This window comes from Emydura macquarii, unplaced genomic scaffold, assembly GCF_026122565.2.
Source record: "Emydura macquarii macquarii isolate MOO-44397 ecotype Brisbane River unplaced genomic scaffold, CSIRO-AGI_Emac_v2 contig_374, whole genome shotgun sequence".
NCBI classification, from domain to species: domain Eukaryota; kingdom Metazoa; phylum Chordata; order Testudines; family Chelidae; genus Emydura; species Emydura macquarii.
In genome coordinates, this window is record NW_027130511.1 from 7,271,265 (window position 1) to 7,286,947 (window position 15,683).

The 15,683-nt window shown below is 50.2% G+C and overlaps 1 protein-coding gene across 6 annotated transcripts in view; it reads right to left on the reverse strand.

Annotated features, from left to right (window-relative positions):
• FLVCR2 (FLVCR choline and putative heme transporter 2) overlaps nucleotides 1–15,683 on the reverse strand; it is a 48,143-nt gene that overhangs the window by 9,052 nt on the left and 23,408 nt on the right. For all 6 annotated transcript variants that reach the window (XR_010917140.1, XM_067532951.1, XM_067532960.1 and 3 more), the window contains exons 4-9: nucleotides 10,180–10,247; nucleotides 9,429–9,532; nucleotides 2,271–2,381; nucleotides 1,305–1,410; nucleotides 542–653; nucleotides 54–109 (exon numbers count right to left, since the gene is read on the reverse strand). Coding sequence is in view for 5 of the 6 variants with exons in the window: in XM_067532951.1 (XP_067389052.1) it covers nucleotides 54–109; nucleotides 542–653; nucleotides 1,305–1,410; nucleotides 2,271–2,381; nucleotides 9,429–9,532; nucleotides 10,180–10,247 (557 nt within the window). In the remaining variant the exon portion in view is untranslated. The remainder of the gene's footprint in view (nucleotides 1–53; nucleotides 110–541; nucleotides 654–1,304; nucleotides 1,411–2,270; nucleotides 2,382–9,428; nucleotides 9,533–10,179; nucleotides 10,248–15,683) is intronic.

Genomic DNA, 15,683 nt, shown 5'->3' on the forward strand with positions numbered 1-15,683 from the left:
CACCCTAAGCTAATAGTGGGGACAGAGAGAGAGGTCAAAGGGGATTTACTCACTGTCTGTTCACTGTCCAGATTGGCCTGTTGTCTCCGGAGATCCGCCTTAATGAACACTGAGAGGTAGAGGGAAGAGGAGAGCAACTCACCACAGAGGACACAAGCAAGTCTTACAGAACTCAGGGGTTACACAGGGGCAGCACAGGGTTCGAGGAGACACTGGGGGGGGGGGCCAACAGAGGATCCACCGTTCTGAATGATGATAGGACTGCTACAGCAGTCAGGCAGCAGAGGGAGGCCCTAGCCCAGCCATGAGAAAGCCTCGTTTGGCTGAGTACCCTGTCAGGAGCATGGATAGCTAACATGGAACCTTCAGCCAGTGACACAGACCAGCTGCCACAACAAGGAAGCACCAGCAGTACAGTTAGGGCACTGCTGTTATAGAGCTCACTCCGCTGGAGCAGCCTGGGGGGGAATCTCCCTTCACGCCACGTGCCGAGTCCCCTGGGTCACAGTCAGGTGGGGAATCTCTGGGGGAGCTGGTTTACCAGTTACGAAAGTCCCCAGGAGCAGGAAGGAGCAAAGAAAGAGGTTTCCTGCCTGCGTCCCAAAGCGATCGATGATCTTCCCTTGGCTGATGGTGAAAATGATCCCGAAAACCTTGAACACAAAAATAAGGAATGGATCGGAACTACTGTACTGTCCTTGACTGCCTGACATCACTCAGCCCCGCCCCCATCCCCAACACACACACACACACACACACACTTTTTGCCCTCCTGATTCACCAGGGAAAGGCAGCTTACTAAACAGCATCCCAGATCTAATAAGGACTTAGAACACCCACAGGCTTATGGCCGTTCTTCCGTTGAGCTGAAGCCGGGTTAGAAACAAGGCTTGAATTTGGATGTGCCTCCTCCTGGCTGGGGGGAGGACAATAGAGCCTGCAGGCTGGAATCACCCCTCACCCAAGGAGAGGCAGATCCTAGACTGCTGGGAGTGGCAGTGCAGAGGTGCAAGGAGCTCCAGCGTCCTGAAGGACTTTATGGGGCAAGGGAGTGGGTGGGAGGCCACTGAAGTTGAAGATTAAATTCCATTTTGGACAACAGTGAAACAAGAAAGCAAAGGCTGGGGTTGGTCTGTTTGAAGCATGGCCTCTCTCTGGAGCATCAGACACTCTCTGTGACAAAGCAGGATACTGGACTGAATTGACTGATGGTCTGAACGGTTTCCCTGTGGAACAGGAATCCTCCTGGGCCTAGCAAGGTATTCTAGCTTACTGAGGTGGGGGGAAGAGGGAGCTGAACATACCTGTGCTGATACATTAAGCAGGCCTGAAGACGTTCCTTCTGACTCTGGGTATGTTAACTCTGCCGCAAACTCGAAACCCAGCGGTAGGTACCCGGTCATGAAGAACCTGCACAGCAGTACACGGAAGAGTCAGCAGCTAGGGAAGGTAGAAGTGGGAAAGGGACTACGTGGCACTGATCCCTGCTTCCTCCTGCCTCAGTGACTGCACAGGACAGGCATCACCCCCCATCCCTCCGGCCACCTGACTCACTGACCCCATGACCATGGTCAGGACTCTAGTCCCAACCACAAACATTTGTGCTTGCAGCCGTGGGGCAGAGCGCCAGGCCTGCAGGGGCAGGGAGAAGAGACGCATGGGGGAGGGAGCCACCTATTGCTACTAGGAAGCAGGGCCAGCCAGCAGCATCGGAGTAGGAATGTTACTGCTAGCTCAGAAAGTAAAAGCCTGGAAGTGGTTTAGATGTGATGCCAAGCCCCAGCCCAGGGCTATTTTAAAGACCCAGCTGTCACCATGGTTCTCATTCTTTCTCTCCATGGTCTGGAAGGCCACAGTCCCACCTGCTTCCTTAGCACATTTCACCCTGTTAATCGAGTATCCAGCCTGGCAGAGTGTTCAGAGGCAGCTGGGACAGGGAAGAGTACAGGGGGCTGCTGCACACGTCCCTCAGCTCTCCCACTCAGAGGATCCAGAAGAGACTTGAAAAGAACAGAACACCTTATCCTTACCCCAGGGAAGAGCTATATAGATCCTGCCCCACCCTGGCCCCTGCTGTTTCTGGGCTGCGTGGCCTCTGCCTTCCCTTTTACACCACTAGAGGGGCTGCGGGGAAGGGGTGTTTACAGATTAACATGGGAGGCAGCAGGAAGCCTGGGCTAAATTGGGCAGTCTCTATGCCTTCCTGGAGTCAGCTCTCAACTCAGGAGAGGGAATAAGTCCTGGGGAAAGCAGACTGCATGTGAACTTACCCCAGCACGCCTGCGGTCACGAAGACCACCCAGAGGTGGCCTAGGTTCAGGGTGAAGGTGTAGGCCACCAAGCCCAAAAGGGACATGATGTAAACAACCAGCGTCGTCTGCCTGCAAGACAAAGCATTCAGGAACAGGCCTCTTAGCTTTCATTCAACACCTTTCTCTAGTCCTTCCCATCCACAGATCTCACTTTATACACGCTAGCGAGGGAAGCTTCACAACCCTCCACCTTCCTAGGAGGAAGATGAACAACAGCATCCTTGTCGCACCAACAGGGAAAACTGAGACAATAGAGAAGAAAAGGAACTCGGTCCAAGGTCACTCAGTAGGTCAGTGGCAGAACCAAGAATGGAACCCAGGAGTCCTGGCTCCCCTGCATCACAATGGTGCAAGACCAACTGGAGGATTCACTTATTTGGGAAGGACATCACTTCTGTAGAGGAGGAAACTGAGGCAACCTGGAAGACTAGGGATAAGCCTAGGTTCTGCCAGAGAATCCCTCATTGCCAGGGGACAGGCTATTAATTAACTTTTTTCAGCAAGTGCTTTACGAACTGATTCCAGCCTATACACAGAGATCACTTCCCCCACCTAGCAGCTACTTACACAGTACAATAGTTAGGACAGGAAGTGAAGGTGAATCCTGTATCCAACTGAAACTCCAGGGAAATGATGAAAGTAAAACAATTACCAGGACTGATAAAAAAAACCCAATCATCACTTGATGATTACCTGTTCTTTCATTCCCTCTGAAGCACCTGGCATTAGCATCGGAAGATAAGATACTGCGCTAGATGGACCATTGGTCTGACCCAGCATGGCCATTCTTCTGTTCTTATGATTTACAAAACAAACATTTAAAAAACTCTATTATTAATTTAAATCAAATTTTTTTATTCACGTTACTAGTCCTTTGCCTTCTTCCCAATTTATAACTTTAAATTGGTGCATCTGTTCTTGTTTCTTTAGTTTCCTGATTGTTAGTAGAATTTCACATTTTGTATAGAGATTTTTTATATTTGCTGAAAAAACAAACTCAGGGCCTCATCAAAACCCTTACAGTAAGAACAACACAAGCTCAAACACAAAACTGATAAGCATATAGCCTTTATTGTATTTACCACATTCTGATATATTGAACTGCCACAAGTCAAGAAAGGTGAAATGCTTTACTAGGATATGCTCCATCAAGGTTTGCACACTTTGAAGTCAGTGGGATTTATGCTCCTAATTCACTTATGTGCCTAAATACAGGCTATGATTTAGGCTTCTGGTTTTGAAAATTTTGGCCTATATGTATTAAAAAGTTCACAATATCTCCGTTTACTGTACAAATAATGACTAAATAACTTTTCATTGTTAACACTGAAGCAATTTTGTTTGAAGTGACAAAGATTTTATGTCCCTAAGAATTTTTTTTTAATTAAAATTACAGTTTTAGCTCCTGGTGCTCCAAACACTTATGTTTTAACTATAAGCACTAGCAGCCACATCATTAAAGTCAATGGGACTGTTCATATGAGCCAAGTTATGCACCTGCTTAAGTACCTGCAGGACCAGGGCTTCATTTTCAGTATTTGGGGTTTTGCACGTAGTAGTTTTGTAAAATTCAAGCAAGACCCCTGCCAGTGGCAGCATTTAAAAAACAAAACAGGGTTTATAATTCAGTTAATCCTAACTTTAGATTAAAAGTTACAATAGCACACATTTTCGAATCAGCTTTACACAACCTCAACCTTTAATATTTACATTTAAATATTTAAATAATGATTAATAAAAAAGAATCATGTGTTTTAAGAGGACTTGATTTAAATAGCTCCATCCTGGTAATGGTCCAAGCTGGGGTTTGGCCGGGACACTGAGACTAACACCTCATGTCTGGTGAAAAGGGCCCTGGAAGCTTTAATGGCCAGCTGTGGTCAGGGCCTTGTTTCACAGCAACGCTATTTTACTAATCAAAATGCAACAGTGAAGGAGACTAACGAGTCTCTGACCAGGTCCTCCTCACCCCACTGAGCACTGGGGTGTCTGGGGTAGTACTGAAGAGGGGACAGTCCCAACAGTGGGAAATAGCACCTACATCCTCTATGGTGCCTTTAGACAGTTCAAGTGCCCCCGTGGAAAAGCACCCCTAGTATTAGGAGAGAGGGGACTGTATCTTGCCCTGTATCTTGCATTAAGCCATCAACTAGCTGCGGTGCACCACCTGCACTTAGCAAGTGGGAGCCAAATACCCATAGCACAGTAGATTCCAGAGCAGAGGTGCCTCTCTCTTCCCTAGCCCACTGAGATGCTTTGGCTGGGTGCATTGAACTGAAAGACACTATGAAATAACAGTTCTAAAGAATTGCAGGCAGGGAGTATGAATCCAAGTACAACAGGAGCCACACACCAGGAAGACTCTAAAAGATCCACATCTTGGCCCAGGAATGCATGAGGAAACACTCTCTCCCAGCCCCAGAATGCAGTCCGATCCATACCCCAGAAGCCTGGACGCTGTGATTCACATTCCCAGTCTCTGAATGCAGCTCACTGCTGAAAACTGCTCCAGAGATACCTGCGTATTGCTGCAGGGAAAACACTAATAGACTTTAGTGATCAGCTGGTTCCCTGAACATGCCACACACCAGTGCTGACCAGATGCAGTTAGTGAAGGGCTGCCTGCCCTGGCATTAGGAGAGCGCAATTGAGAGGATTTGGCCAGTGATAAAGTCAGGCCCCTCCTGGCTATCAGACGGTTTAACTGAGGTGCAGAGAAGTAAAGCAACAGGAGGAATGGTGTTATTCTCCAGGGAATTGGATTTAGTGCTGCTCCCGTGGGGCTGGTAGCTATTACCATAATGGGAGCTTGCAGAGATGGCCTTCCTGAGAGGGCGCCCAGAGCAAGCTCTGGGACACTGCAGTACACATTACAGGCTGCCCAGCCCCACAGGAGCCTTACACATCCATACACCCTGCCACATCCTCACAGCATACTGGGATGATGAGGGTTAAACCACCCATATCCTCCCCATGGCTCTGCTGGGAAAGGAACCCAGAGCGCCAACATGGAGAATCTGCAACCTTCAGTGGTGCTGGCTACCAAGTGTGTAGCAGAACCACAGGCGGGCTCTACTGAGTGACAATCTTGTCACTGCCACATGCCTAAACAGTGTCTGCTCCTCCCCTCGCTCCCATTCCCATTTCCCATTCCTCTTGAGAGAAGGATTAAGTGGTTTGCACAATGGGCTGTGAGAAAATGGAGCCCCCGCAGAGGAAGTCAGCCAGGGCAGGCACCACCAGGGAACAGGAGCAGAACTGAGCACATCTGACATTCAGCTGACTCTCGGGGTGAAGCTCTAGGTCAGGATAAGGGGGGTTACAGGCAGCATTGCCCTGGCCCAGTGACACCCCTTGATACCTTCATTCGGAGACAGGGAAAGACCTATGAGGGAGCTTAGCTGTGAAAGTGACAGAGCCAAGCTACCTCTGAAGGGAGAGACACACACAAAGGCAAGGAGAAGAGGGGCTGAAAGCCCCCCGCACCAACGTGCTATAGCTTTGGCTGCTTGCTGAGATATTCTGGCTCCGACGAGAAGAAAGAGGCTCTGGATCAGGGATGGACCCCATCACTGTCACATGTTGAGAGCACGCTCAGGGCTTCACAAGAGCCAGAATACAAAGCCCCCACCCCAGGAGCTCACTGTTGAAGATGGTTGTGGATTGATTTTTACACTGATTAGCAATTCCCTTCTTGTAAGGTGTCACAGAACAGACCAGTCTTTGGAAAACATTTTAATGAGGAGAAGGTGATGGCTTGGTAAAACAGGAGGGAGCAGGCATTCAGTGCATATGGGCTGGCCTGGAAACAGGAATGGGACACTGAGGATGGCATCACTCAGACAGCACGGAGTGTAGCGGGGGGCATGAGACAAGACCAGAGATCTGGGCCAGGATGGAGTAGTGTAAGCCTCCCCCTTGTTTTAAAAAAAAAAAACCAAACACGCCAAGAGGTGTTGTCTTTCGTTGCATCCTCAGGTCATGTCTTCTCCCACCCTCATGTTAACCAGTTAACATAGCAAAAACCTAACCAAGGAGTACATCCTGGGTACATGAATTCTAATTCCAGCTCTGCTCCCATCTCTAAGCCACCTCCAGCAAACCACCATCTGAGCCCCCCAGCCAGAAACTTGAGGATACAGGGAGGTTTCTGATTTCCAACACTGACTGTATCTGACTCCAGATGAAATTACACACAACATAGTGACCACATAATCACTGGCCCACCCTGGGAACCAAGCTACGGGCCAAAATGTGTTATTTTGAGAGCAGGCGCCAGGCATGGTCTCTCTGCACTCAGACAAGCTGCCAAATCTTTTCATTGCTGGCAAACCACATTCAGTGAGAGCACAACCCAAGCTTTCATGAATGAAACATGCACCCTGGATTAAAAAAAAGACAGCAGCTTTGAAACCCTGGTCCCCCCCACGGAAGGAGAGAATGCGTGGCCATTCCCATCCTGGAGACGGGGAAGCCACCTAGTGGCATCAGCCTTTCTTGCAAATTCAAGGACAGGGAAGGTAAATACCACACTCTGCATACTGTCCTTCCCTATGCTGATAAGAGTTCACTCTTTTCACTCAGCTTGGAGAGTGACACAGGATTTGGTAGCTTTGTTTCCGGATTCTCATGGCCCAGCCTTTGGGTCCCTGATGCTGTCTGGCTAGGTGCGTACCCACCCCCCACACTGTAGTATCTGGCCTCTTGGGACTGCTAAATTTAAAACAGGCTTTTTCAGAATTTTAAATTTAGTCTCAGTGGAAAGGTTCTGTTAATATTTGCTGTTTTACAGAAACCCTTCTGAACAGCCTGAACCAGCCCCATTTCCTGGCAGTGCCCTCCTCACCCTGGGCTATATTTACCCTACTAGCTCCCTAAAGTCAGTCAGCAGGTTACACTGGAGAGAGATGAACTTAGCCCATTCAGTACACACAACAAGCTGCCCATCCCAGCAATGCCAAAACACACTCATTCTGCCCCTTCCACGCAACCACAAGCCTCCAAATGGGGGGTTTTCACACTGCAGAAAGCTGACTCCCAGCTCCAACTGTGTAACCACAAATCCCTTACACTGTGATCTCTGTGCAGCAATATAGCTCTATTTGGGAGAGTCGGGAACTTCACATGCCATAGCTGTGCCAGTCTGGGCCACACTGCCTGCATTGCAGAGTTGTTAGTGGCTACAAATGACAGAGCAGCAAAAATGCAGTTAGTGACAGCATGTGTTCCCACTTCAACATGCTTCCTTTCATCTGTCAAGATGCTGAATGGCCATATAGTGTTCCCACCACAGCTACCAAAAGAAATGCACATTAACCCAGCCCAGCTGCACACAGCCATCCAGAAAGAGTTGAAAGTGATGGGCTGGCTTGTCATTTGCTCCTGCTTTGCTCCCTGCTCCCTCATCTCCCATCTCAGGGTTGGCCCAACAAATCAGTTTCTGCTTTCAACTTGATCCCTGGACCTGCCAGTGCTGATGGCTGGAGCTATAGCTGGGGGTACCTAAACAAGCCATGGGCCCTAAACACAGCACCCAGTGGTAGCTGGTCCTGGGAAGCATCCCCTTGCTGTGAATAGTCCATGCTAACAGAGCCAGAATAAAGGCTGTGGTGGGTCCTGGAAGGGAAAGGACATTGAAGCAGTCTTCTTCTCATCTCCTGCTATTAGAATAAAGCCCTATGTACTCTAGTCTGTAAGGAAAGCAGGTTAGCACCACCTTAACACAGCCAGCTAGCGGAGGAAAGCTGATCATCCAGATCCCTGGCTGACATACAGGGCCTCACTATAATCAGGCCAGTCAAGGCTCATTGCATAAAGGTCAAGTGAACTAGGGCAGCAAAGACTCCTACCAACTTATTAATTCACCGGGAAAAATCTGGCCCCTAGGAGAGCTCCCAGTGTAAAGCTGCAGGCAACACAGGGGCCTTTCGCTGTACATTCGCCAATGGCAGCATGTGCTGCCAAGTGTTCCCATAAGTACCAAACCCTACTATGCCCCCAGTTCCCACCCCCACACACATCACCCCATCTATCTCTGCCCTAAATAAAAGAGACACATATGCACACACCGCACACACGATGCCTCTGGGCACAGGGCTCAATGGGCCTTTCACTAAAGAGAACAGAGACTCTCAGATGCTGGTTTGTGAAGCAGAGAACAGGTCTGGTACTGTATGATTCCTCCAACGCTGGGAACTATCTCAGCCATTTTTCCCCCACCCCTTCCTTCCCAGGGGGCTGGGAACCTGACCAGAACCATGAAGGAGCACTATGCCACACTGCCCTCTCAGCTTCTGTACCCATACTTCCGTACTACCTCTCTCAGCTTCCGGACACAAGACAAGGCAGCAAGAAAGAGGTCAGACTTGGAAGACTCTATTCCCCTAAAAGAAATGCATACTCAACCCACCCCCTTCCTCCTAAGGAGGAGGGGTTCCGGACCTCTGTTATCCCATCTACCTTTCTCCAAAGAAATCCCCTCCCCTGACAATTAATACCCTAACCTTAGCCTTCCCTGCATATGCAGGCTGCTCTGGCTTTGCTCCAGCTCCCAAAAAGCAGCTTTCCTCCTCTCAGCTTCATTTCTACAGCCCTTGACAAGACAGCTCTGTGGTATGTTCTTATCTGATGGGAGGGGGTGTTTGTCTCAGGACGCACAAATACTGCTATCCACATGATAGGCTAGCCCAGACCCATTAACCCCTAAACACAAGCACCAGAAATAAAACCAGGGGCACACAGGAATCCTGGAGAATTAGCTCCAGCACCTTGTGCAACAAACTAGGAATGAGTGGCTCCTGAACCAGAACGAGGGTGGTATACCCTGGGCCCAGGAAACTCCCAAAATGAGCTAATGTGCAGCTCCAAATTCCTGCTTTTACCACAGGGTGATTCAATTTGTGGGAACACAGTCCTTCCCCGCTGCCCAGACCTGAAAAAGAGCTCTGGGTAGCTTGAAAGCTTGTCTCTCTCCCCAACAGAAGTTGGTCCTATAAAAGATATTACCTCACCTACCTTGTCGAGCCATTGGAAGGCAGAACTGCCTCCCCCAGGGTTTGCCTCCCACATGGTGGAGAGTAGGATGGAGTTGTGGGGAAAAGAGCGCAAGGAACTTACTTGTAGGTTTTGGTTTTATCCAACCAGATGCCAGAGAGTAGAGCTCCAGCCATGCCGGACACTACAATGGTGAGTCCAATTCTCCCAGCATTCACCTCCTCCCCCTGTGATAAGAACGAGGATACATCAATACAGGCCATCAATACAGAAACGAGTTAATGGCCAACAGCAAGCACAGATGGATGGCTAAAAGGGCCTCAGAAGAGGTGATACTAAAGACCTTTCAAAGTTTGCTGTCTTAGTACTGGCCTTTGGGTCGGCTTGTTCAGGAGACATAAGACTCAGGATTTACCAGGAATATAGGCTAACTGTGGGGAGCCAACCTCAGAGAAAAGATGCTCCCAGGTATCCCAGGCCTAGCCTTTCCCAGCAGTAGGTGCTTTAGGGAATGCTATAGGAGCCCTAGCTATGGAGCAGTCTCCTCTCCTCCAGAGGAAGGCAATGTAGTGAATGGTGCAGGAGCAATGAGTGGTGGGGCGGGGGGGGAGTAGGGGGGGGTGTGTGCAGGCACCCAGTAGGTAGTGTTGCAGGGAATGAGGCATAAGCAGTGACTGGGTAAGTTCACAGAAGAAAGCATAATTGATTATGGTATAGGAACATAGCCCTTGGTGGAGCTCACCAGCCCATTTCTCTTCCAGCAGAAGATGCTGTAAGGAACAGTGATAGGAGAGCTGGCTGCAGAGGAAGCTCACAGTAGCTCCAGTACCAGCAGGAGGTGCTGTTCAGTGCCCAGGGGTTGGAAGGCACTTACTGGATAGTGCTGGATCACCATGCGGTTCAGCAGAGTGGACAGAGCGTAGAAGCAACCAGTGTTCAAACCTGAGAGGAGGATAAAAACACAGCACATTCACAGCCTGCCATTCTCCTGCTGGGTAACAGTGGCGTACCAAGGGAGGGGCGGGGGGCAGGCCCTTGGAGCCCTCTGCACTCCCTACATGTTGTGAAGGGCCAGCCCAGCGCCGCCCCCCCGGCACTGGGCTGCGGGGCTGGAGCAGTGGATAAGTGCGGGGGGGTGGGGAGGCGTGCCAGGCCGGCCCTTCACGACGGGCATGGGGTGCAGGAGGCTCTGAGGGGCACCCCTCAGCGCCTCCTCCCCATGTGTCGTGAAGGGCCAGGCCAAGCCAGCCCCTCTCCCCAGGTGGGAGGGTGTGACCACCCAGTCCGAGCCGGCGCCGGGCTGCAGTGGGAGAGGTGGGCACCCCACAGCGGGTAAGTGTCGGGAGAAGGGGCAGCAGAGCCCAGCCTGCATTTGTGTTCCCACCCCAGAACTCACGCCCACCCCCCCCCCGCAGGTACAGACCCTCCCCCCCTTCGGGGCAGATGGGGGGCAACATCGGGACCCCTCCTGCCCTGCGCCCGGGGGGGGGAGGGGGCTGATCGCCTCACTCATGTCAGCTAGCAGAGGAGCTACATCTGGAGGGAAGGCAAAGGGCTGCAGAGCAGGCCAAGGAGAGCTGTTTCTCAGCTCGGGTGGGCTGAACCCTGCAGTGTGGAGCTGCTCCTTATCGGAGTGGGAAGGAGGGTTGCACACATTTTTAGAGCTGATAAGGGGCTCACTGGATCCAGGCCCCAACACCTCTTCCCTCTGCTGCAATCACTCTTCTCCTCTGCCCACTGGGTGGCGCAGCTCACAAATGAGCACTGCTGAACTCCATGTCCTTCCCTAGCATGATGGCCCCAGAATGACTGACTGGCCTGGTCTGTGTTGAGGTCAATAAGCTGCTCACAGCCTGACTCATTCCTGACTGACCTCAAGTACCGCCTACTCCACCCGGCCAAGAGAGAACTTTAACTATGCACCCAAGGCCAGTGACCTGGTGTGAGCTGGAAGAGATGTCCCAGCTGGAGGCTTCTCCCCCTCTCTCCTCCCCAGTGGGGAACTGGCTCACTCCCCCAGCAATAGCCAGCAGGAAATGGGCTCTTCCAGCCAAGAAGTCCTATAACCAAGCAGGAGCTATGCAGCTTGTTGAGCTCTAACAGCACCTTCCCAAGCCACTATGGGGTACATGGGAAAGCATGACCTGTCACACTGAAGCCTTAAAGAGATGGTAATATCAGTATAGCCCTACCCCCGTGTGGACATTTTATTCCACTGTAAGGGTGGCTTTTCTTTAGCTTAAACCCCTTCCCAAGAGACACAAGTGACAACAAAAAAAGCCATTCTTACACCAGAATAAAAGTTGTCTACACAGGGGGTCATACCAGTATCACTCTACTGATTTAAATTCTCACCATAGGTTATGCTGGAAATGCTTTCCCATGTGGACAAGACTCGTAATGGTCAATTCAATCCTCTTCTCAGAAAGTGTTTGCAGCTGGTTTCTCTTTAAAGCTTCAGTGATCATTGTGACAGTGGGTGGGGTTCACAGGTTTCACCACCAGTCACAACCCGTACATCCTTGTGCTTGGGATAAACAAGGTTTAAAGTCCCTGCACTGAGACATCTGTAATCCTTAAAGTCCAGTCAAGTGCAAAATTCCCACACCCCTGTCCGCCCCTCTCTCTCAAAGCCTGAGTGAATGGCAGGAAGCACCACAGGTTATAGTAGAAAGGAGCAATATAGCAACCCAAGCACAGGACTGGGAGACAGGAACTCCTGAGCTCCAATCCCAGGTCTGACTGACCCCCACTCTGCAACCGTCAGCAAGTCATCTCCCCTCCCCATGCTTCAGTTTCCCCCCAATGATAGAGCAGACACCCTCACCACACATCAACCTTTATGAAGCACTTTGAAAGTGAAAAACCTTGAGTGGTGCAGGAGCACCAGCTGACAGGGAGTTCACACCTCCCTCCCGTCCAGCCTCTGCCAGCACATTTAATTAGGATGGTCATGGCGATGAATGTGCTCCAGGGACCTAACTAGAGTAGACTATATCCAGCAGACAGATACACATGGCCCCAAGGGAGACTGAGCCAAATTGAATGGCATGAATTCCTGAAAGACGCAGCAGCCAGGGAGGGAATCAGTGAATTATCAATTCCTGACATGCTCTCTGAACAGGAAACACCCATCCTAACCACTCCAAAAGCCACTGAATGCAACTGTGAGTTCCAGGTGGGTCAGTAACCTACAGAGAGATAAGATAGGAGGGCCATCAGGGAACATGCTGCAATGGGAGCTGGCAACAGGAGCACACCCCACAGCGCTGAACCTTGCTCTTCACAAGACGTGGCCCTGGCAGGAAGGAACCTGGCGAGGCTGTTGCCCCATTCCCCCTCTCCGCCCCAACATAGTTTACTAAGGGACACTTCACTGGTAACTGCAGGGATAGGAAGGAGCATGAAAGGTCAGCACATTTCCTCTACCTACAGTTGTTTCAGTTCAAAGCTGCATGTAAAACAATGCATGTTTACCCCTGGAATCTCTGCCTCTCACCTCACCTATAAAGTCAGCACTTCCCACGCCACGGCAGCCATCTCTGCCTTCTACAGGGCAGCCCACACAAAGACTTTGCTGTGGTCCTCTCTGGAAATGTACAGTCAGCAACCATTCTTACAAAGGCTCTGTGCCGGATACGGTCCCCGGCAGAGGAAAGGGCTCCCTTCCCCGAGATGGCTGAGAAAATAAACTCATCTGGCAGAAAGACCTGCCACCAGAGCTGGGCAAAATATCCAGAGTCCAGATGTGCCCTTTTCACATTTGCAAAAAAGGCTGGCACATTTGGATCCATTTTACAATAATTCCCATCAATTATTTCCCACTCTTTGGATGTTTGGGAAAAAGCAGAAGCGCCATTTCCAGCCAAACATTCACTTGGCCGCAAGGACTAGAAGAAGAGCACAGGGCTAGGGACAGGAGGTCCTGAATTCTACCTCCCCTTGTTGCACTAGTGAGTTATAATACTTTGCAAAAACACCTCCCCCCCTTACACGTCATTGCACATAGGTACAGAGAAGGGAAGTGACTTACCTAAGGCTATGAAGGAAGCCACCATCAGTACCAGAATTAGAACCCAGCTTTCCTGCCAGACAGACCTATTTCTTATCCACTAGGCCACAGTTCCTCTCCTCAAGTCCCTTCCTCTTTTGGGCTCTGCCTACAGTAGCCATTACATTTTCACACTGTTGCTAACAGGTTCAGCTCCACTGATGGTAGCAACTATGGAGGTCCTAGTGTGGACAAGAAATCAGCAGCCAGCACCACTTTTATCGCTGTGTCCTGTAGACCTGCTCTGAACAGGTGCTACACTAGGGTTCACACCCTCATTGCAGCTGGCAGAGCTCAATCAGCATTAGCAACAGAAGACATTTTTTCAGGACAGCGGTTAATTCAAGCACAGCAAGAGAGGCTGGAAAATGGGGATAAACAACACTGATCTGCTTGTGACTGCAGACTTCCTGAACACTGGATTGTTTGGGATTTAACTCTGGGTGAGAATCATTGTCTCCATTTTAGAGTCAGCCCTGGTCTACACTACAAACTAATGTCGGTATAACTATGTTGCAGAAAGGTGATGCAGTTATGCCAACCAAACCCCCCGGTGTAGACCATTCTATATCAAGGGGAGGCCTTTTCCCAGGAGCATGGTGGTGTCTTCACTAAGAGCTATAGTGGCGCAGCTGAACCCATGCACTGCTGTAGCACTGTAAGTGTAGACAAGCCCTAACACAAACAAAGCACTTCACTGCTTTGTGTCCCTTTAAGTGTCAGTCACTTTATCTGTGTGGTAGGGAACTGAAAGTCAAGGGTGAGTCAGACACAGCCAGTGAGCAGAGAAGAAGAAGAAGAAGAAGAAAAACGCAAGCCAGCAAGAAGAGAAGTTGAAGTATCAAAGTCACTGAATGGACTTTTCAAATTCCCCAGTGCCTGAAGGGAGGAGTTATCCCAGGAAGATCAGATTCTAAAGAAATTCTTCACACTGAAAGCCTCTTCTTATTGCTAGCAATCAGTCACTCTAATTAGTAACTGATCCTTTCCCCTTCTTCACACTTACACCCCACACAATTTGATGGGCAAAAATCAAGGACAGACTTCCAGCTCGTGTCTGTATCTAATTTTCTCAGAGGGCATCAGACAATCCTGGAACTGTCTCCAGCACCTTGCCATGAAGCTCAGAGGCAGCCAGATGGGAGAGGGAAGAGAAGGTGCAGTACAGGAATGCGTGATCTGGGGAATGTAATGGCATGGCAGGAGTAACCTGGGAGATCTGATGGTCATTTCGAGAAGGCTGTACTGCACTCACCAGGGAGAAAAGACTAAATGACCTAATAGGCCTTTTGCAACTCCATCAGCTCCAAAGCCAACATCACACTGTCCCAAGCCCTTGTTAATCACCCCAATGTTCCATTAGCCACTTGTGTTGGCAGAACAACCTGGGAGGCAGCTGGAGATCCCAGACTCTGCTCCAGACCCCAACCTGAAGCTTTCCCTATGTACTGTGTACCCCTTTCCTTCTCCCAAGGGACTTCTCCAGAAAGGAGCCTTCTGTTCTCAGTGCCTGGCAATAGAACTCTCTTGTTGAGCCAGTTTATGACCAGAAACCATTTCATACCTGGAATAAAGTGTGACACACTCATGCACAGAACAAATTTCTAGCATTCTCTCAGACCAGCTGGCTAGAACACATCCTATTGGGGTATGGAGGCCTCTGTCCAGGGCTTGGGTGGATTGCTTAAGGCACAGAGCACAGCCAATAGACCATAACAGAGTCATCCTGCCCTTCTCACTAGGGGACTGTGCTTCATCAGATTACAAAATTACAATCTCAAAAGCAGAACCTGCGCCTCCCTCCCCCACCACCCCCATGCAAACAAATCAAGGGGCCATTTCAGAGAGTGCTGCACAGGCAGAAAGAACTAGGAGTGAGCAGCTGACGTGGACTTGGCAGGACGGACAAGCAGAGGGGACCTTAATGAACTTCCTTCCACTGGCTTCTTGGGGGTGGGGGTTTCTTGGAGACCACAGGCTATGTCCATACCCACTCCTGTCCCTCCACAACCCCTTCCCCCCACTGGTACCATAGGGCAGTGGTTCTTAAACTTTTTAAATGGACTCCTCGTGGACTTTTGTCTAATAATCGTGCCTCCCTTCCCCTGAATCGCACCCCCCTTCCAAAAGAGGGGGCCGTTCAGAAAAAAACGGGGGTGCTTCCTGCATTGTAAGCCCTGTTTTTTTTTCCTGAAAGGCGGGGGGTTGCGATTGTTAGGGGGGCGCTTCCTGCACTGTAGGCCCTAACAATCGCACTCCTCCTTCCCCCGAACCCCCCGCTGCAGGAAGTGGGCAGCAGCTGCTTTCGTCTCTGGGGAGCATGGAGC